Source organism: Channa argus, chromosome 4, assembly GCF_033026475.1.
Source record: "Channa argus isolate prfri chromosome 4, Channa argus male v1.0, whole genome shotgun sequence".
Lineage (NCBI taxonomy): Eukaryota > Metazoa > Chordata > Actinopteri > Anabantiformes > Channidae > Channa > Channa argus.
The window spans coordinates 24833994-24848772 of NC_090200.1; the positions used below are offsets into that span (position 1 = coordinate 24833994).

The 14779-nt window shown below is 39.9% G+C and overlaps 1 protein-coding gene across 1 annotated transcript; it reads right to left on the reverse strand.

The window, feature by feature from the left end:
* Positions 1–1378: 1378 nt before the first annotated feature.
* On the reverse strand, positions 1379–9657 carry pskh1 (protein serine kinase H1). Its single transcript, XM_067501981.1, has 4 exons — positions 9315–9657; positions 7788–8551; positions 6202–7125; positions 1379–2944 (listed from the first exon to the last, which is right to left on the reverse strand). Exons 2-4 carry the CDS (start codon positions 7854–7856, stop codon positions 2627–2629), a joined length of 1311 nt encoding a protein of 436 aa, XP_067358082.1. The 5' UTR covers positions 7857–8551; positions 9315–9657; the 3' UTR covers positions 1379–2626.
* Between the last annotated feature and the right edge of the window lie 5122 nt (positions 9658–14779).

The window sequence follows — 14779 nt, forward strand, 5'->3', positions numbered from 1 at the left end:
ACATCAATTTTGTAAAACATCTGACAGCATGCCAGTGACTGAGACAGGTGGGAACAAAGGTGACCTAGAAAATAAAGTGGGTGCTCAGGACTGGGTTGCCCCATCAGTTTGTACAACCCCAATTCCAAAAAACTTGGGAAGATGTGCAAAATGTAAATAAAAACAGAATGCAATGATTTACCGATCTCATCAACAGATATTTTAATCCCACTAGAACATAAACAACATATCAGATGTTCAAACTGAGACATTTTGCCATTTAATGTAAAATATTAGCTCATTTTGAATTTGATGGCAGCAACACATCTCAAAAAAGTTGCAACAGGGCGATGTTCAGTAACTGTGTAGCGTCCCCTCTACTTTTAACAACTGTCTGTAAATGTCTGGGAAGTGAGGAGACCAGTTGCTGGGGTTTAGGAGAGGAATGTTCTAGCTTCTAGCTGCTCAAACGTCCTGGGCCTTTGTTGCCAGATTTATTGTTTTATGACGCACCAAATGTTTTTTATTGGTGAAAGGTCTGGACTGCAGGCGGGCCAGTTCAGCACCCGGACTCTTCACCTGTGAGGCCATGCTGTTGTGATGGATGCAGTATGTGGTTTAGCATTGTCTTGCTGAAATATGCAAGGCCTTCCCTGAAAGAGACATAGTCTGGATGGGAAAATATGTTGCTCTAAAACCTCTCTACTTTTCAGCATTCATGGTGCCTTTCCAGATGTGTAAGCTGCCCTTGTCATAGGCACTAACAAAAATCCAGATTTGACTTTCAGCCTTGTCCCTTGCACAGAGATTCCTCCTGATTATCTGAATCTTTTGATATTATATACTGTAGATGGTGGAATCTCGCAATTTTACTGAGGAACAGTTTTCTAAATTGTGGAACTGAAATTGTTCCACACTTTTTAGACAGTTTGTCGCAGATTGGTGAACCTCGGCCCATCTTCTAGAGGCTCTGCCGTTTTGAAGTGCTCCTTTTATTCCCAGTCATATTACTGACCTGTTGCCTTTTGATGCCCCTCTTCTACGTTTTTGGAGATGTGTTGCTGCCATCAAATTCAAAAAGAGCTAATATTTTCCATTAAATGGTAAACTCTCAGTTTCAACATCTGATATGTTGTTTATGTTCTAATGTGAATAAAATATGTTTTGACGAAATTTGCAAATCATTCCATTCTGTTTTTATTTACATTTTCATATATTATTTTACATATCTTTAAGGGAATTAGAGTTGTAAATCAATAAATGCATTTATAACTAAATTTAGGTGCATTTCTCAATGAGTGGGAAAGGGTCAATTATGCTAACCTAGCTGAAATTAGTAGGCCATCATTTTGTAATGTAAGGTATGTTATTTTATTTTGTGAAATGTCAGGTATTCCAATTTTACATAGTTATTAAGCATAATTTTATTGGTTGTTGTCAAACATTTTCCACCACATTAAAATGTATTTTACTCCTACATCAAATGGTTAGTTTTATCAGGTGGTATTTTATCAAGATGGTATTTTGATTAATTGTCCAGCCGTATGTCTGCCAATTTTCACTTTCTCTGTCAAACTTTAATCTAAACATACATACATTCATTTGGCTAACAATATGTATAGGTATTTAACTGGGTGTAAATACTAGGTAAAAACTAATCTCTATGCAAAACCTACAAAAAGCTGGTGTAACCATTGGCAGCAGCTAAGATTTTGCAATAAGAACACGTGCCATTCTCACTGTAACTACCAAAAAAAGTGCAGGGCCATTGAATACTCTAAATGGCTACATGGCATTATGAAGACAATGGAATCACTGAATACTGCTATACAATGAGACAGGCTCAGAGCAGGGCCTTTGTAGGGGAAATAAACTACATTACATTCAAAATTAAACACTACCAGAAAACAGTTTCACAATCTTTTGACAAATTTAGAATGGTAAAACCAGAGCAACAATGGCAAGATTTGATAAACTCAGAAATTACAAATTAAAAAAAATAAAATAAACGCCTTCATTTTGGCCTTCAAAAGTGTGGTTATGATGCAGTGTGTTAACATCACCTACACAATAAGTACAATAATAAATTCACAGCAATTTTCAATCAGGAATGAGTGAGGGGAACTTGATTTCCCCACTTCACTAAGACTATCCGTTTTCTTCTTAGAAAAGTCAATAACCCAGAACTCTGTTCAACAGATCCTCATTGACGGTCATTATCCAGTGACCATGTGAATGGAGACCAATAATCATGTCAATAATAATAAATAAATATTTAGAGACACGGGGACTGAAAGAAAAAGAAAGGTGTGGATTGGATGGGGAGGTGATGTAACCGTTGCAGTACAATACTGTACAGGTGTGTCCTTTTGTGTTCTCGTCAGGAGACATGCTGCCATAAGAATTCATTCGCGTCATTAGTTTAAGGTTTAGGAATAGTTTCGACTTGTTCTATAATGGCAGCATTGTCTTTTTAAACTTTATTTTACTTTGCTCCTTTCCTAAAGCAATGATTCCAGGACTTCAGGCCATTGTGGCCTCTAACACTGGCAGCACATCAGAATGGTGGAAGTCACTGGAAATGTTATTGTAGTACTCTCTCCCATAACTAGGTCCACTATAGTCACTGGCTGCCATATTCCCAGTTTCAGCCATTGTACTGCTGCTGATAGCGACGGTTCAGCTCACGAAGCTCCTTCTCTCGAACACGCCGGGCTTTGTTGGACTTGGTGGAGCGGCTGGAGCGCGTGGACTGGGCTGACTTTGTGCTGTGGCACCGTGAGGATGCCCGTTTCAGGAGGTTCTGAGATATGCAGCGCTGTAGGTTCTTCATGGAAGAGGCGGCGGCCATGCTGACAATCCAGGGGTGCTTGAGGGCTTGGCCAGCTGAGAGCCGCTCACTTGGATCCACTGTCAGAATTCGTTCCACAAAGTCTTTGGCCAGGTTGGATACGCTGGGCCATGGCTGTAGAGGAGAAACACAAGTGAGAGAAAACTGTAATTGACAGAGTACATCCAAATATGCTAAGCTAGTAAAAGCGTGGTTTGAGCACACAAATACGTTACCGAAGGTTCAACTTTGAGGTACTTCTTATTTACAGGAGTATTTTCTTTTCAGGCTACTCACATAGGAAATTGTTAAACTTTTGCCCCACTAAATTGGTTTCAGAGCTTTAGTTATTAGTTAATTTTTGTAGATTTAAATTCCTAAACTACAATCTAATTAGCTAATAAATTCTGATGTATTATAATGAATTATCCACCTGTCAGTATATCATTTGCATCAAATCTGATAGATTTTTGCCACCTGTGCCATTTTTGTACCACACTAAGTTGCTAGGTAACTTTGGCCCTATTTTTGAATAATTACTTTATTATCATGTTTTATCAACAGCATTGAATTCTGTAACTACATAATGTTCTTTTCTTGTACTTTTGTACTTGAAGTACATTTTTAAGCATGTATTTTTGTACTTCAACTAGAGTGATAAATATGAACAAGCACTTGTACAGTGGAGTATGTTTTTATGCAAATACTTGCACTTTCAGTAGAGTATGGAGTTTGTGTATCTCTACCCCTCTGCATGTTACACAGGTGTTACTGCTATAAGAATCACTAATAGCTGAATTGCAAAAAATGTTGGAAAACTGGCTTCATTCATGTTGTTAGCTCCACTTGTGCTAATTTGGCTATGAAAAATTTTATGTCTGACTATATTGAGGAAAAGTCTTGTTGATTGTGAAGATCAGATTAGATTCACCTTTTTTTGTTATTATACATGTAGAAGTACATGGCAACAAAAATGCATTAAAACAGCAGAAAATATAAGAAACTTTAACTGACTCCTAAACCTCTTACATTATTTCCCTCCAGGCATACTTTATTTTATGACAAAAACACAAATAATATATTCCTTCTCACTCCTTAAAAACAAACAGATCTATGAATATGCAAATGTTGTTCATTTTAAAAGTTTAACTGCTGAATACAAGATGTCCACTACTTCACTGGTAAGTCAAGTTTTATATCACAACTATGTAAGTTACACAACATCACTCCCAGGTGGGATGGCGTGAAATCATTTTGTACATGGGCTACACCGTGAGCATGGAGAAGCCTCAGATGAATGTGGAAACAGTCATCTAGTATCAAACTCTGCAGAGAAATCCTTCTGCATAGGTTAGGACAAACATTCAAAGGAAGGAAAATATTCTTGAGTGGGGAACAGACTTAAAATAATAATTGAATTGTTTGTTGGCAAGACTTGAGGTCTGCCTGTTGGACACAAGAGGCCGGTAACGAGGTATACCTTGAGATTGAACTGACAGAGGTAATTCGACAATATTAGCTGTTTGTGTTTGACAAAATGCAATAGTTTAAAAAAAATCCCCTTTAAAGCAAATGGCGTTGAAAAAGTGGATACAAATCAGTCTGAGACATGGACTCAGAAGACATTAGTATGAGCAAGTGGTGAGTCAAACTCTGCCCCCTACTTTGAAGGGAATTGGATATATCAATGCCCCCCCCCCCCTACACACACACCCACAAGTTCATATATTGATAAATATATTATAGTTAAGACTCTTATTAACATTATGTATTCCATGGTCTTTAACCCTAACCGTACCCATCACATCACATCTAACCCTAATCCTAAACTAACCCTCATGCTAACCTTAAACCCAGGTCCTATCCCTTAAAAGGGTTAACGACTTGTTGGGGATGGGAAAATGACCTAACTTTAACTACAAAAGGTCTTTGGTTAGGAAAATACCTTTTTAAAGAAATACAAGCAGACATTTGCGTACACACACAAACACACACACACAGTTTGCACATGTCCTGCTTGGCAACCAACTGTCTTTCCAGTCCCCCAGTAGACAACCACCCTCCTCCTTTATGCAGCAGGTAAATCACCGGTGTTGGCTAAAGATACATGACACACATATAACCCTCAGTCACACATTTCTCCTCCACCTACAACAATGCGCTGATGGTTCCTAAACTGCAGCTATAAATGTGACGATTATTTATCACAGCTGTAAAGTCAGATATCCCCAAAGGAAGAGTTTTCTAGAATGCTTCACCTCAGCTCCTCCTCTTACTTACTCTCAGGACAGGAGTGTGACAAGACTCTCAACGGTAAAATAATCTTCCTTTAAGAAATAAATAAGTCTAGTCATCTGTTATGACTGAGTTACATTCACAAGCTTTGTAAAAAAATCTTTAGAGTCAGAACGGGTACAAATAGGAAACACTGGGACAAGAGTGAAGGGTAAGACGCAACAAAGGCCCCTAATGAATGCAGTATTTGGTATGTATCTTCCAAAGCACATACACCAAACATTTACCACTGGCACCAGAAAAAGAATATTCCACTTAGTGTTGGAAAACTAAATATTTACACAATCTTTTAGAGGGTCAAATATCTGAAAAATAATCAAAAGAAAAGAAAAAAGAAGAAAAAAGCAAGTTTGTGTGTGGTCCTCTTTTTTCAAATTGTCAAGAGTTCCATGGTTTTATGTGGGTCCTAGTTTAATTCATATCAAGAACTAAACACGAGAATGTAAATGTGAAGCTCATTTTATTATATTTATACTGGTTTTCATCATATCTGACCTTGTCTTACCTGCCAGACACTTGAAAAGTTCAAATCTGTACTTCCCTGTAAACTGAGATGATTCAACTGCTCTATATTAAATATTACAAAACTGCTCAGCTGTTTTTTGCACTGGAGTGGCTGCGTGTGGGGCAAACATTAACCAAGGGCCTCTTGCAAAGCGCTCTGGCAACATAAACATCCCACACTATGAAAAAGGAACAGACTAGTCAGCATTCTTACAACTAGATACAAAGATAAAGCAAATGTCTGTGCACAGACTTAGAGGGAGAGGATGTTTAAGAACACACATAAATGACTATATTGGGGTAAAAGATATATGAGGTACAAATGGATATCAGCTAATTGTGTGAAAAGATGTGTGTCTATGTTCAAACCATGTCGCCTCACAAGTTGAACTTCTTGGAAATTTGTTGACAAAGCCCCATGCGGTCTGAGGAATGTATTCCAAATATGGGTGTCTGTTAGAGATTGTGTATGTGTGTATGTGTGTATCCATAATAGAAAGAGAGAGAGAGCATGAGATAGAAAGAAAGAAAGAGAGCGAGAGCGAGAGAGAGACACACATTGGGGGAATTGTGACATATATCTAACTTCTCACCTCTCCAGAAAAGCTGTACTTTCCCTTAAGGATCTGACGGTAGAGCCTCATGCGGTTGTCGTCCTCGAAGGGCATGGTTCCACTCAACAGGATGTATGATATCACCCCCAGAGCCCACATGTCCACTGCATTCGTATAGGGCTTCCTCACCAGGATTTCAGGGGCAATATACTCTGGTGTGCCACAGGTGGTCTTCATCAGACACTCATCTCCCTTCTTCCTGCTACTGGCCAAACCAAAGTCGGTGATGATGATCTTGGAATCAGCTCCTGGGTGATAGTACAGCAGATTTTCTGGCTTCAGGTCTCGGTGAGTGATGCCCAAAGTGTGGAGATATTTGACGCCATCCAGCACCATCTGCAGCACCCGTGTGGCGTCCCGCTCGGTGAAGGAGCCACGAGCAATTATCCGGTCAAATAACTCTCCTCCTGTGGCGAGCTCCATCACCATATAGACACGTTCTGCTGTCTCAAAGACTTCCATCAGCTGGATTATATTTGTATGACGAACCCGTCTAAGAACGCAGAGCTCTGATTCACACACTTCCCTTCCCTCCCGGTAACGAGTCTCAATCATCTTGATGGCGTATGGCTGCCGCGTGCTTTTGTGTTCCACGCGAACAACCCGGCTAAAACTTCCACGACCTATAAGAGCTTTGATGTCATACTTGGCTGTAACCCGCGGGTCAAACTTGGCTCTGTATTTTGCCACCTTCTTCCGCTGAGGTTCCGACAGTTCAGAGGGGGCCTTAGGGAGTTGGGCAGAAGCAGTAGGAGTGGCAGCTAGTGACTGGGCCTGATATGGGGAGGTGGGGTCAGCCTTGGCACCTCCCCCTCCACCGGGTCCACCCGTCTTGCTTCCAGTGCCATCCCCTCGTATGAAGTGCTTATAGATATCTGTCTGAGGAGGTTGGAGAGGATCAACCTGGAAAATACAGGAACACAGTTGATCATGGATGCAAAATGCACAACAGAGTAGGAAAAAACAAAAATCGACTAACACATTTGCTTCTGGTCACCAAATGACACTTCTCTGGCGTAAATAAGTGATTCAACTTGGACCAATAAAATCATACCACAGTTTCTTGCTGGTTTGGGTAAAATGGTTGGACTAACCTCTCATTTAGAAAATGATAGTTTGTATCATGCTTTTCTTATACAACTATGCACCACCTACTTTTATGTACCATAAAAGTAGATCCTTTTGATTTGTTAAAGGTAAGACCTGTTTCCTCTCAGGTATTGAGTTAACACATTACATGCATGGGTGCAAACACAACATACACAGTGGAAAAGCAAACCAGGTCTGACCATGTTTGGGCTAGAAAGAGATAAAAAGAGAGCATTTTTTTCTAGTTTCAGTTTCCCAAAAACAATGATTTGCTGCTTTTTCCTTTTTTAAATTACTGTAATCTGTACTATAAACTATTTGCTGCCCCAAGGTATTATTAAATTAATTATCAGTAGTGGCAGCAGAACCAAAAGCAGGTTCTTCTGGTGCTATTACTAATAGTATTAACAGTATGTTTGGCAGTAACATCATTATTATTACCATTACTAGTATTTGAGACATTGACCTTTACTGACCTTTTTGACTAGGTCCAACTGCACATCCCCTGGAGGCTCAGGGAGGACCTTAGTGTTTCTGCACCCCATCACATCACCTCGGGCCACTGCCCAGCGAGCCAAACAGGCCACCAGGAGCCCTGCCTCATCACCGCAACAGCTGATTAAACACTCTCAGGGCATCAAACATCCAGGCTATACCCAGACTTTGACAGAGGGGTCGTGAATAAAGTTGATTACACTCACTCAACTTCCAAAAAATAGGCATCAACAATCACAGTTCATGAATAGAGCTAATACATCCAGTTAAGTCAAGTTTAAAGTCAAAGAGATAATGAATGTATTTTTGTGCAATATCTCTGTTTTGTTACAATATTCTCCTGTAAGGCTGTGCTCGTGGTCCTGATACACACCGCCAAGCAGCCTTATATATCACGCCTCTTGAGGAAGCAAGCACGGTCCCATCTCGGATGGCATAAACTGTAGAATTTTTTGAAGAAAATTGCATGAGCTGAGTTAGTATGAATGCTCAAGATAAAAATTGATCAGGGGAGGAGAGCGAGAGTTCTGCCCCGGGCATCCAGTCTCTCAAACTAAGTTTAAGCGAGGCTGCCTTTGGGAAAAATTGAAGTTATCCTCAGGATTCACGCAGAACTTGCAACGAAAATGAGATCATCAACTATGCTTCGATCCATTGGGAGAAGCTGCAATGTCAGCAGTGGTCTTTCCACAGATAAGGCAGCTTCCATAGAGGATCACAGGCAGGAGAACAGTGAAAGGTAGTTCTGAAATGCAGAGCAGAAAATGAAATATGAACCTTGCGTGATTATGTTTAGGCACACCAAATATACTGGCACTATGTCTGTGTATATTCTGACTGCTGCCATGACAGAGGTGCCTTCCTAACATATATAATACACATCTACAGGCAACTAGTTATAAGCAGGATCTGACCTTAAGTGATTATTTTTGGACTAAAGTCACAGAGCACTTTTGTGTACGGGTTGTGCGACAAGGCCATATTGTGAAAGTCTCAGCCAAAAGATGATTACAGCTATCCAGACATGTTTTGAAGTGGGCAAGAAAACAAGTGAACACTTTGTGTTTGAGAAAAATAACTGCACGGCCACAGATGGTCACTTTTGTCAGGCTATCCAAATTGCAAGTCTGTTTGAGAAACATTATATATATATATATATATATATATGAATTTTACAGTAATAAACATTTGTCAATTATGTCAATCATGACTTCATAAAATTTACTTTAAACATAATTCAAAAGATAAATCAAAAGTAGTCCACATAATAATAAAAGGATAAGAAATGCTGTAATGATTGTAGAAATGATGTAGAAATATGTAAGCTACAAATGTATTAACGTTTAATTAAGATTTTTTACAAATGGCCAGGCCCTACTCATGTCAGTGTTTTTTCTTTAACAACACCGTTTTTTTGCCGGCACCACAGGCTAACATCTAACTAACAGGCTAACGTCTTTTATAAACAAATGTGATTTTACAACAGTTAAAGAAACTTTCAGTCTCACCTCATGACTTATCCGAGACAGCGAAGTGTCTAAGCATGCTAACTAGCTTGCTAGCAGCGGGGCAGGACTTCCCAACTTTGCCAAATCCAGCCTCCTCACCCCACTCTCACTCAGCTGGGCTCTCCATTTTCATCTCGTTGTTTCCCCAACTTTATTCCCGAGGAACAAACTACTCAATCCATCTCCTCCTTTGCTGGCAACATTTTGTGTCAATTCCGAAATTTCATGGGATGTTTTGGAGACGTTTTTAAGTGTCAAAGTGCTGGAAAAAAACATGCCAAAAGTAGCTTTTCTGGGCGATGTTGTTTCGAGCAGGACCACCTTCCCACAGACAGAGACAAGTGAAAACACACCTAATGAGACACAGCGCTTCCGGTTTGCATTTTCAAAACAAAACGTATTTTGGCAAATTCTTGCACAATTTTGTCTAGGTGGGGGAACTAGCATGGATCAAAATGTATTTCAAGAGAAAGTTAGGAAACGCCGTAGGAAGAGTGGGCTAAGGTTGTTTTTATTCAGAATGATGTGTGTGTTGACAGAGGCTTTTCATTATTGTGAAAAGCAAACTATCATTTTTAAAACATAAATAAATAAACAATTTACACTGTACTCAAAGCATTCAACTTTAATTAGAAAGTTTTGATCTAAAACAGACATGACAGAAAATGCCTGACAACGATCTTAGTGTTATTCAGTGTTGGAAAACCTTTTTTGGGGGGGGCTTTAAAGGATGCTTTCTAAAGTATAAAGGAAATACCCTTGATAACCTCACTTGGGTTATCTAGGACTGGGTTTACAGTTTCAAATTTTGAACATTGGGAATTCTTTAAAAAATGTTTTCAAAATTGAGACATAGTATGAAAGACATGAAGGTTTAACAAACAAGGAAGGAGCTTGGTTATATGAGGCAACCTCCTTTGTGGGTTATGAGCCCTGAAATCTAGATTCAGAAGAGCCACTGGCCCAAGACCAGGTGATTCTGGGAAACCATGAATTTCGTGCATCAACTAGTTTGTGCCACTTTTTCCAAATTTATTTTAGGATTATGCAGCACTAAACACACCAAATGCTATAATAAAGCTCTCAAGACTGTTCCTGATTTATTGGTTAGTCTCGATTGGCATTTCTCTCTCTCAGTCTTTCTGTTTGTGTGTGTGTGTGTGTGTGTGTTTCATGTTCTAAAACCAATGTGTTAATTCAAACCACACGTGTAGAGCCAGGTGGCAGAGAAAAAAAACTGCAACATCTCCCATGATGTGAGAGGAATTGGAGATTAATGGTTACCCAACAGCTCATTTGCTCCCATGGCTCTCAGCCATGAGCTAATTGCCCAATCTCTGTAATATCAGATGTAGTTTGCCTGCATTTTATTAACATTGCACATAACTTTGCAAACCGGGGGACTTTGCAGTTGGTTACAAAAACCGTATTTTCCTGTAGCCTGTTTGTGGGCTCTTATTTTGATGACCAAATCCTTCCATTTCCTGTGTATTTCTAGCCGACGGGGGACTTTTGTGCGCATCTCTCCCACCAACTTCTTTATAGACATGGGACGACCTCCTTCGGCTTAGCACGACCCCATCAAGTCCTTACCGTCACTTCCTGGATACAGAGAGAAGTCCCTCTGACAAAGTGCTGACTTCTTTCTCGGAAAAGTACTAGAAAGTCTGAGAGGGAAGTTGAGTTCAGATCAGCTGAGTACGGCTGCAGGATGACAGCATCTGACAGACTCGGTGATGTTATAGCTCATAAGATCTAAGTCCATCTTCAAGCAAATGAGCTACATATGAACAATATAGAAATACCAAATATCGAATGTTAATTTTGTTGTTCCTTTATTGGGTCTTTGGACCTCAGCTAAACCACTTAATTTATTCCAGACTTCCAGCTGGATCCGTTTTTTTAAATTCCTAATCCAGTAAAGCCATATTCACCACCAAGCCACTAGGAACACCCCAGTCTAAAATTCTATGTATACTGTAGGTAACATGATAAAAAATACATGCATTTTATTTTGTCTGTTTGTTAAAGTTTATACTGTGGAACCATTTAAAATGTGATTGTTTTACATCATCATTTAATGATGTTTCAATCTGTTACAGGACATCTCCACCTGGTGTCACTATACACATAGAAGTCAGTTTCACGGCTAAATCAGAGTTATTTAGCCAGGCTTCATCCTAACACTGAGACCTCAACTATACTATAGCGCACGTGGGATGAGTAGCATTCAATTTGCCCCAGCGTGTTCATGAGCACAGTGATTATGAATACACACGGCCTTGACTGTATTGATGTGACCAAGTTGATTGGTCTTATTGTAGACTGACCGTGAAGGACTCTACAGCCTGAACAGGATGCAGCAGAGCTTTGTGGTGTAGCATTAAAAGGGGGGAATTAGTAAGGGGAAGACAAATGTTCCAGAAAGAGGGAGACAGTAAAATTCATCTTATGATACCAATAAAGCTCCTTGAATTGGATTGAGGGTGCAAAAATGAGGGGGGAGGAGAGTGGGGGTGACAGTGGAAGACAACAGATGACAGATGGTGCGTATCAGACAGAAAATATAAAGAGAAGGAGGAAGGAGGAGGGGGCAGAAAGATGAAGAAGCATGGAGTGATAAAACTGGAAAGAGGCAATTACAGAAAGATGGACAGGAAGACACAATGCACCCAGAAAGGAAGGATGGAAAGAGTGAGAAAAGACTAAGAGAGTCTCTGAGGGCCAGCGCTGCTCGGCCAGCCTTTAAGCTCCAGCTGCAGTGCAGCTGAGGTCAGGGTCTCTCCAGCTCCGCAACATTGTCGTCCTCATGATTGATCACTGCTTTGTCGCACTCTGATTAAGATGCTTTGTCTGAGCACTCGGCTTCTATTGACACTTTCGTGTATCCCTCTGCATCTCAACTGTCCCGGCTCTCTGTCCCCGTCCACCCCCCCTCTTTGTTTATACTGTCCCGTCACTCTCTCTCTCTTTCTCTTTCTCCCTTTTCCACACTCCCAAAGGTCAATATCATCTATTAGATCTAGATTTGCTGACTGCTGTATTATTAATATATACAGAGGAAGAGGAGCTGCACTATTAAAAGCTCAATTGACTCCGTCTGTGTCTCTGGCTGCATTAATATCCCCCTGATGGTGTGTGTGTGTGTGTGTGTGTGTGTGTGTGTGTGTGTGTGTGTGTGTGAAATCCATTTTAGTGAGTTAGTAAGCCTTACTAACTCACTAAAACTCACTGTGCCATGTTTTTCTGTGTATATTTAAAAGGACTGTAGATGATGAGAAAGCTGAAGAAAGTGTACAGTAGGCCGACAAGGTCTGTGTTTGTTTGTTTACAGGCAGTGGGACAAGAGATGGGACAAGAGAAGAAACATTAGAAAACAACATTCTGTGTCAGGTGTGATCCTCGTTAGAGAATTTTGCTATTTCTGTGCCCTTAACCTCCTCCCACTCTAACACGGGAGTCCCCCAGGGAGCCGGCAGAGTAATATAGAAAACAATGAGAGAGACCACTGCTGCATACCATCAGTACAATCAGGCCATAGTAAACCCACTATTGATTACAGCAGGATCACAATTCCCTGAAGGAATATTGTATGAATACTACACACCACAGGATATAAAAATATCATAAAATACAATATGTTCATTTTAAGGATGTTACTGTCCACCTTAGGCAGGGTATTAGTTTGCAGGGGAATATTATAAGAACATTACAGTGATTTTTTTTTCTGTCATAAGGTCTACATGGCAGGTACCACAAAGACAGCTGGATTTTCATTTAGTCCCAGCTGAACTGTGAAACACCTGTGGTACTAACTTTTATAGTCCAGCTGATGGCCTGTAAGTTACTGTTCCGTTGCTGCTGTAACAAATTTTTCATTGCAAGTCTCAACGGGGAAATATTAACACACAGAACTAATTCTTCTGTCCCTAGTGTCCTTAAAATTCAAATTGAAGGAAAATAAATTTTACTATTTTAGTGTGTAAAGTTTTGTTACTTGGTAGTATCCAACTAGGGCAGCATGGTGATGGAGTGGTTACTGCTGCCAGAGAACTAGAAGATTGCGGGTTCGCATCCCAAAACAACCATACCCTTTCTGTGTAGACTTTGCATGTTCTCCCCATGCTTGTATGGGTTTCCTCTGGATACTCTGGTTTCCTCCAAGAGTCCAAAGACATCCATGTTAGGTTAAATGATGACTCTAAATTGCCTGTAGGTGTGAAGGATTGTCTGTCTGTGTATGTCTCTCTGAGTTGGCCAGTTGGATATAGAATGACGACCTGTCCAGGCTGTGCTTGCCTCTCACTTTATGACAGCTGGGATGGGGTCCAGCCATCCTTCAACCCTACACAGTATAAACTGTTAAAGATGGATGGATGGATAGTTTAAAATTAGTAATTTACGAATATTGGTTATACCAATAAAAATGAAGCTCAGCCAGTAAAGACTTGCTCAGAAACACTCAGTTATATAAATAGTTATGTAAGCTATGACATAAATTCCAAAAACAAACATTTTTAGGTCAAATTACATATTAAACATGCATGACTATGTGTATTTCAGCAATGTTTAATTAAAGCTACAATAGGCAACTAGTGCCGGCCTATCATGAAAGGCCTTTCAAACTCTGTCCTGCATTTCCTCTTTGCTCTTCTACCATCTGCTCTGCTCTGCTATGCACAGGTGTTCAAATATTAATCGTTGTCAAATTACTATAAATACGAATGCTTCCAAACTCATCAATTATGCAGAAATTGTTCAACTTCTCTGATGGTTACAAGAGCGAGCCTCGCTCAAAAAACCTCTTGACGCAAACATCTCATTACTGCTGCCTGTACTGTTCATTGAGTCAGCATCACAGGAGGCTTTAATCGCAGCGCTCCACACAAGTGTTGTAGCATATTTTTACTAAATATTTATACAAAGGTTTTAACATTGAAGCTTTAATTAGAAGGAAACATTTTATGAACCTACTTGGTCATTTCAGCTAGACTGATGGCATAAAAGTTTGTAAGGGGATGTTTGTGTTAAAAGTATAATTTAGAAATGTCACTTTGAATTTCACTATGACAAGGGCAACTCTGACCTTATTAACAGTTGGTGCAACTTGTCCCAGACAAGGAGAACTACAACTTGACCTCTACAAGGAAAGAGTCAGAAAGATACGAAGAAATACTACAAATACTGACTGGCTTACTGTGAGTAGCTGGGAGTTGTGTGCTGACAGTTAAAATCAGCTAAATGTCTGACTAGGAAATAACCCACAGACAGACCGACAGACAGATGCAGTGAGAGATGCAACAAGTTTATGTCAACTACAGTCTAGTGTCAACATTGGGAAAGTGAGAATGGTAAATAGTCTGCACTATATAGCGCTTTTCTACGTATTGGTACTCAAAGTGATTTACACTGCTTCTCATTCACTCATTCACACTCACAATCACACACACAATCACACACTGTTG

Excerpts from the sequence above, each read along its gene's own strand:
- pskh1 (XM_067501981.1), bottom strand. The coding sequence starts at position 7,856 with ATGGGGTGCAGAAACACTAAGGTCCTCCCTGAGCCTCCAGGGGATGTG. Across the intron at positions 7,126-7,787 it reads AGTTGGACCTAGTCAAAAAG|GTTGATCCTCTCCAACCTCC; the intron begins GTCAGTAAAGGT and ends TGTATTTTCCAG. Across the intron at positions 2,945-6,201 it reads AGTACAGCTTTTCTGGAGAG|CCATGGCCCAGCGTATCCAA; the intron begins GTGAGAAGTTAG and ends TCTCCTCTACAG.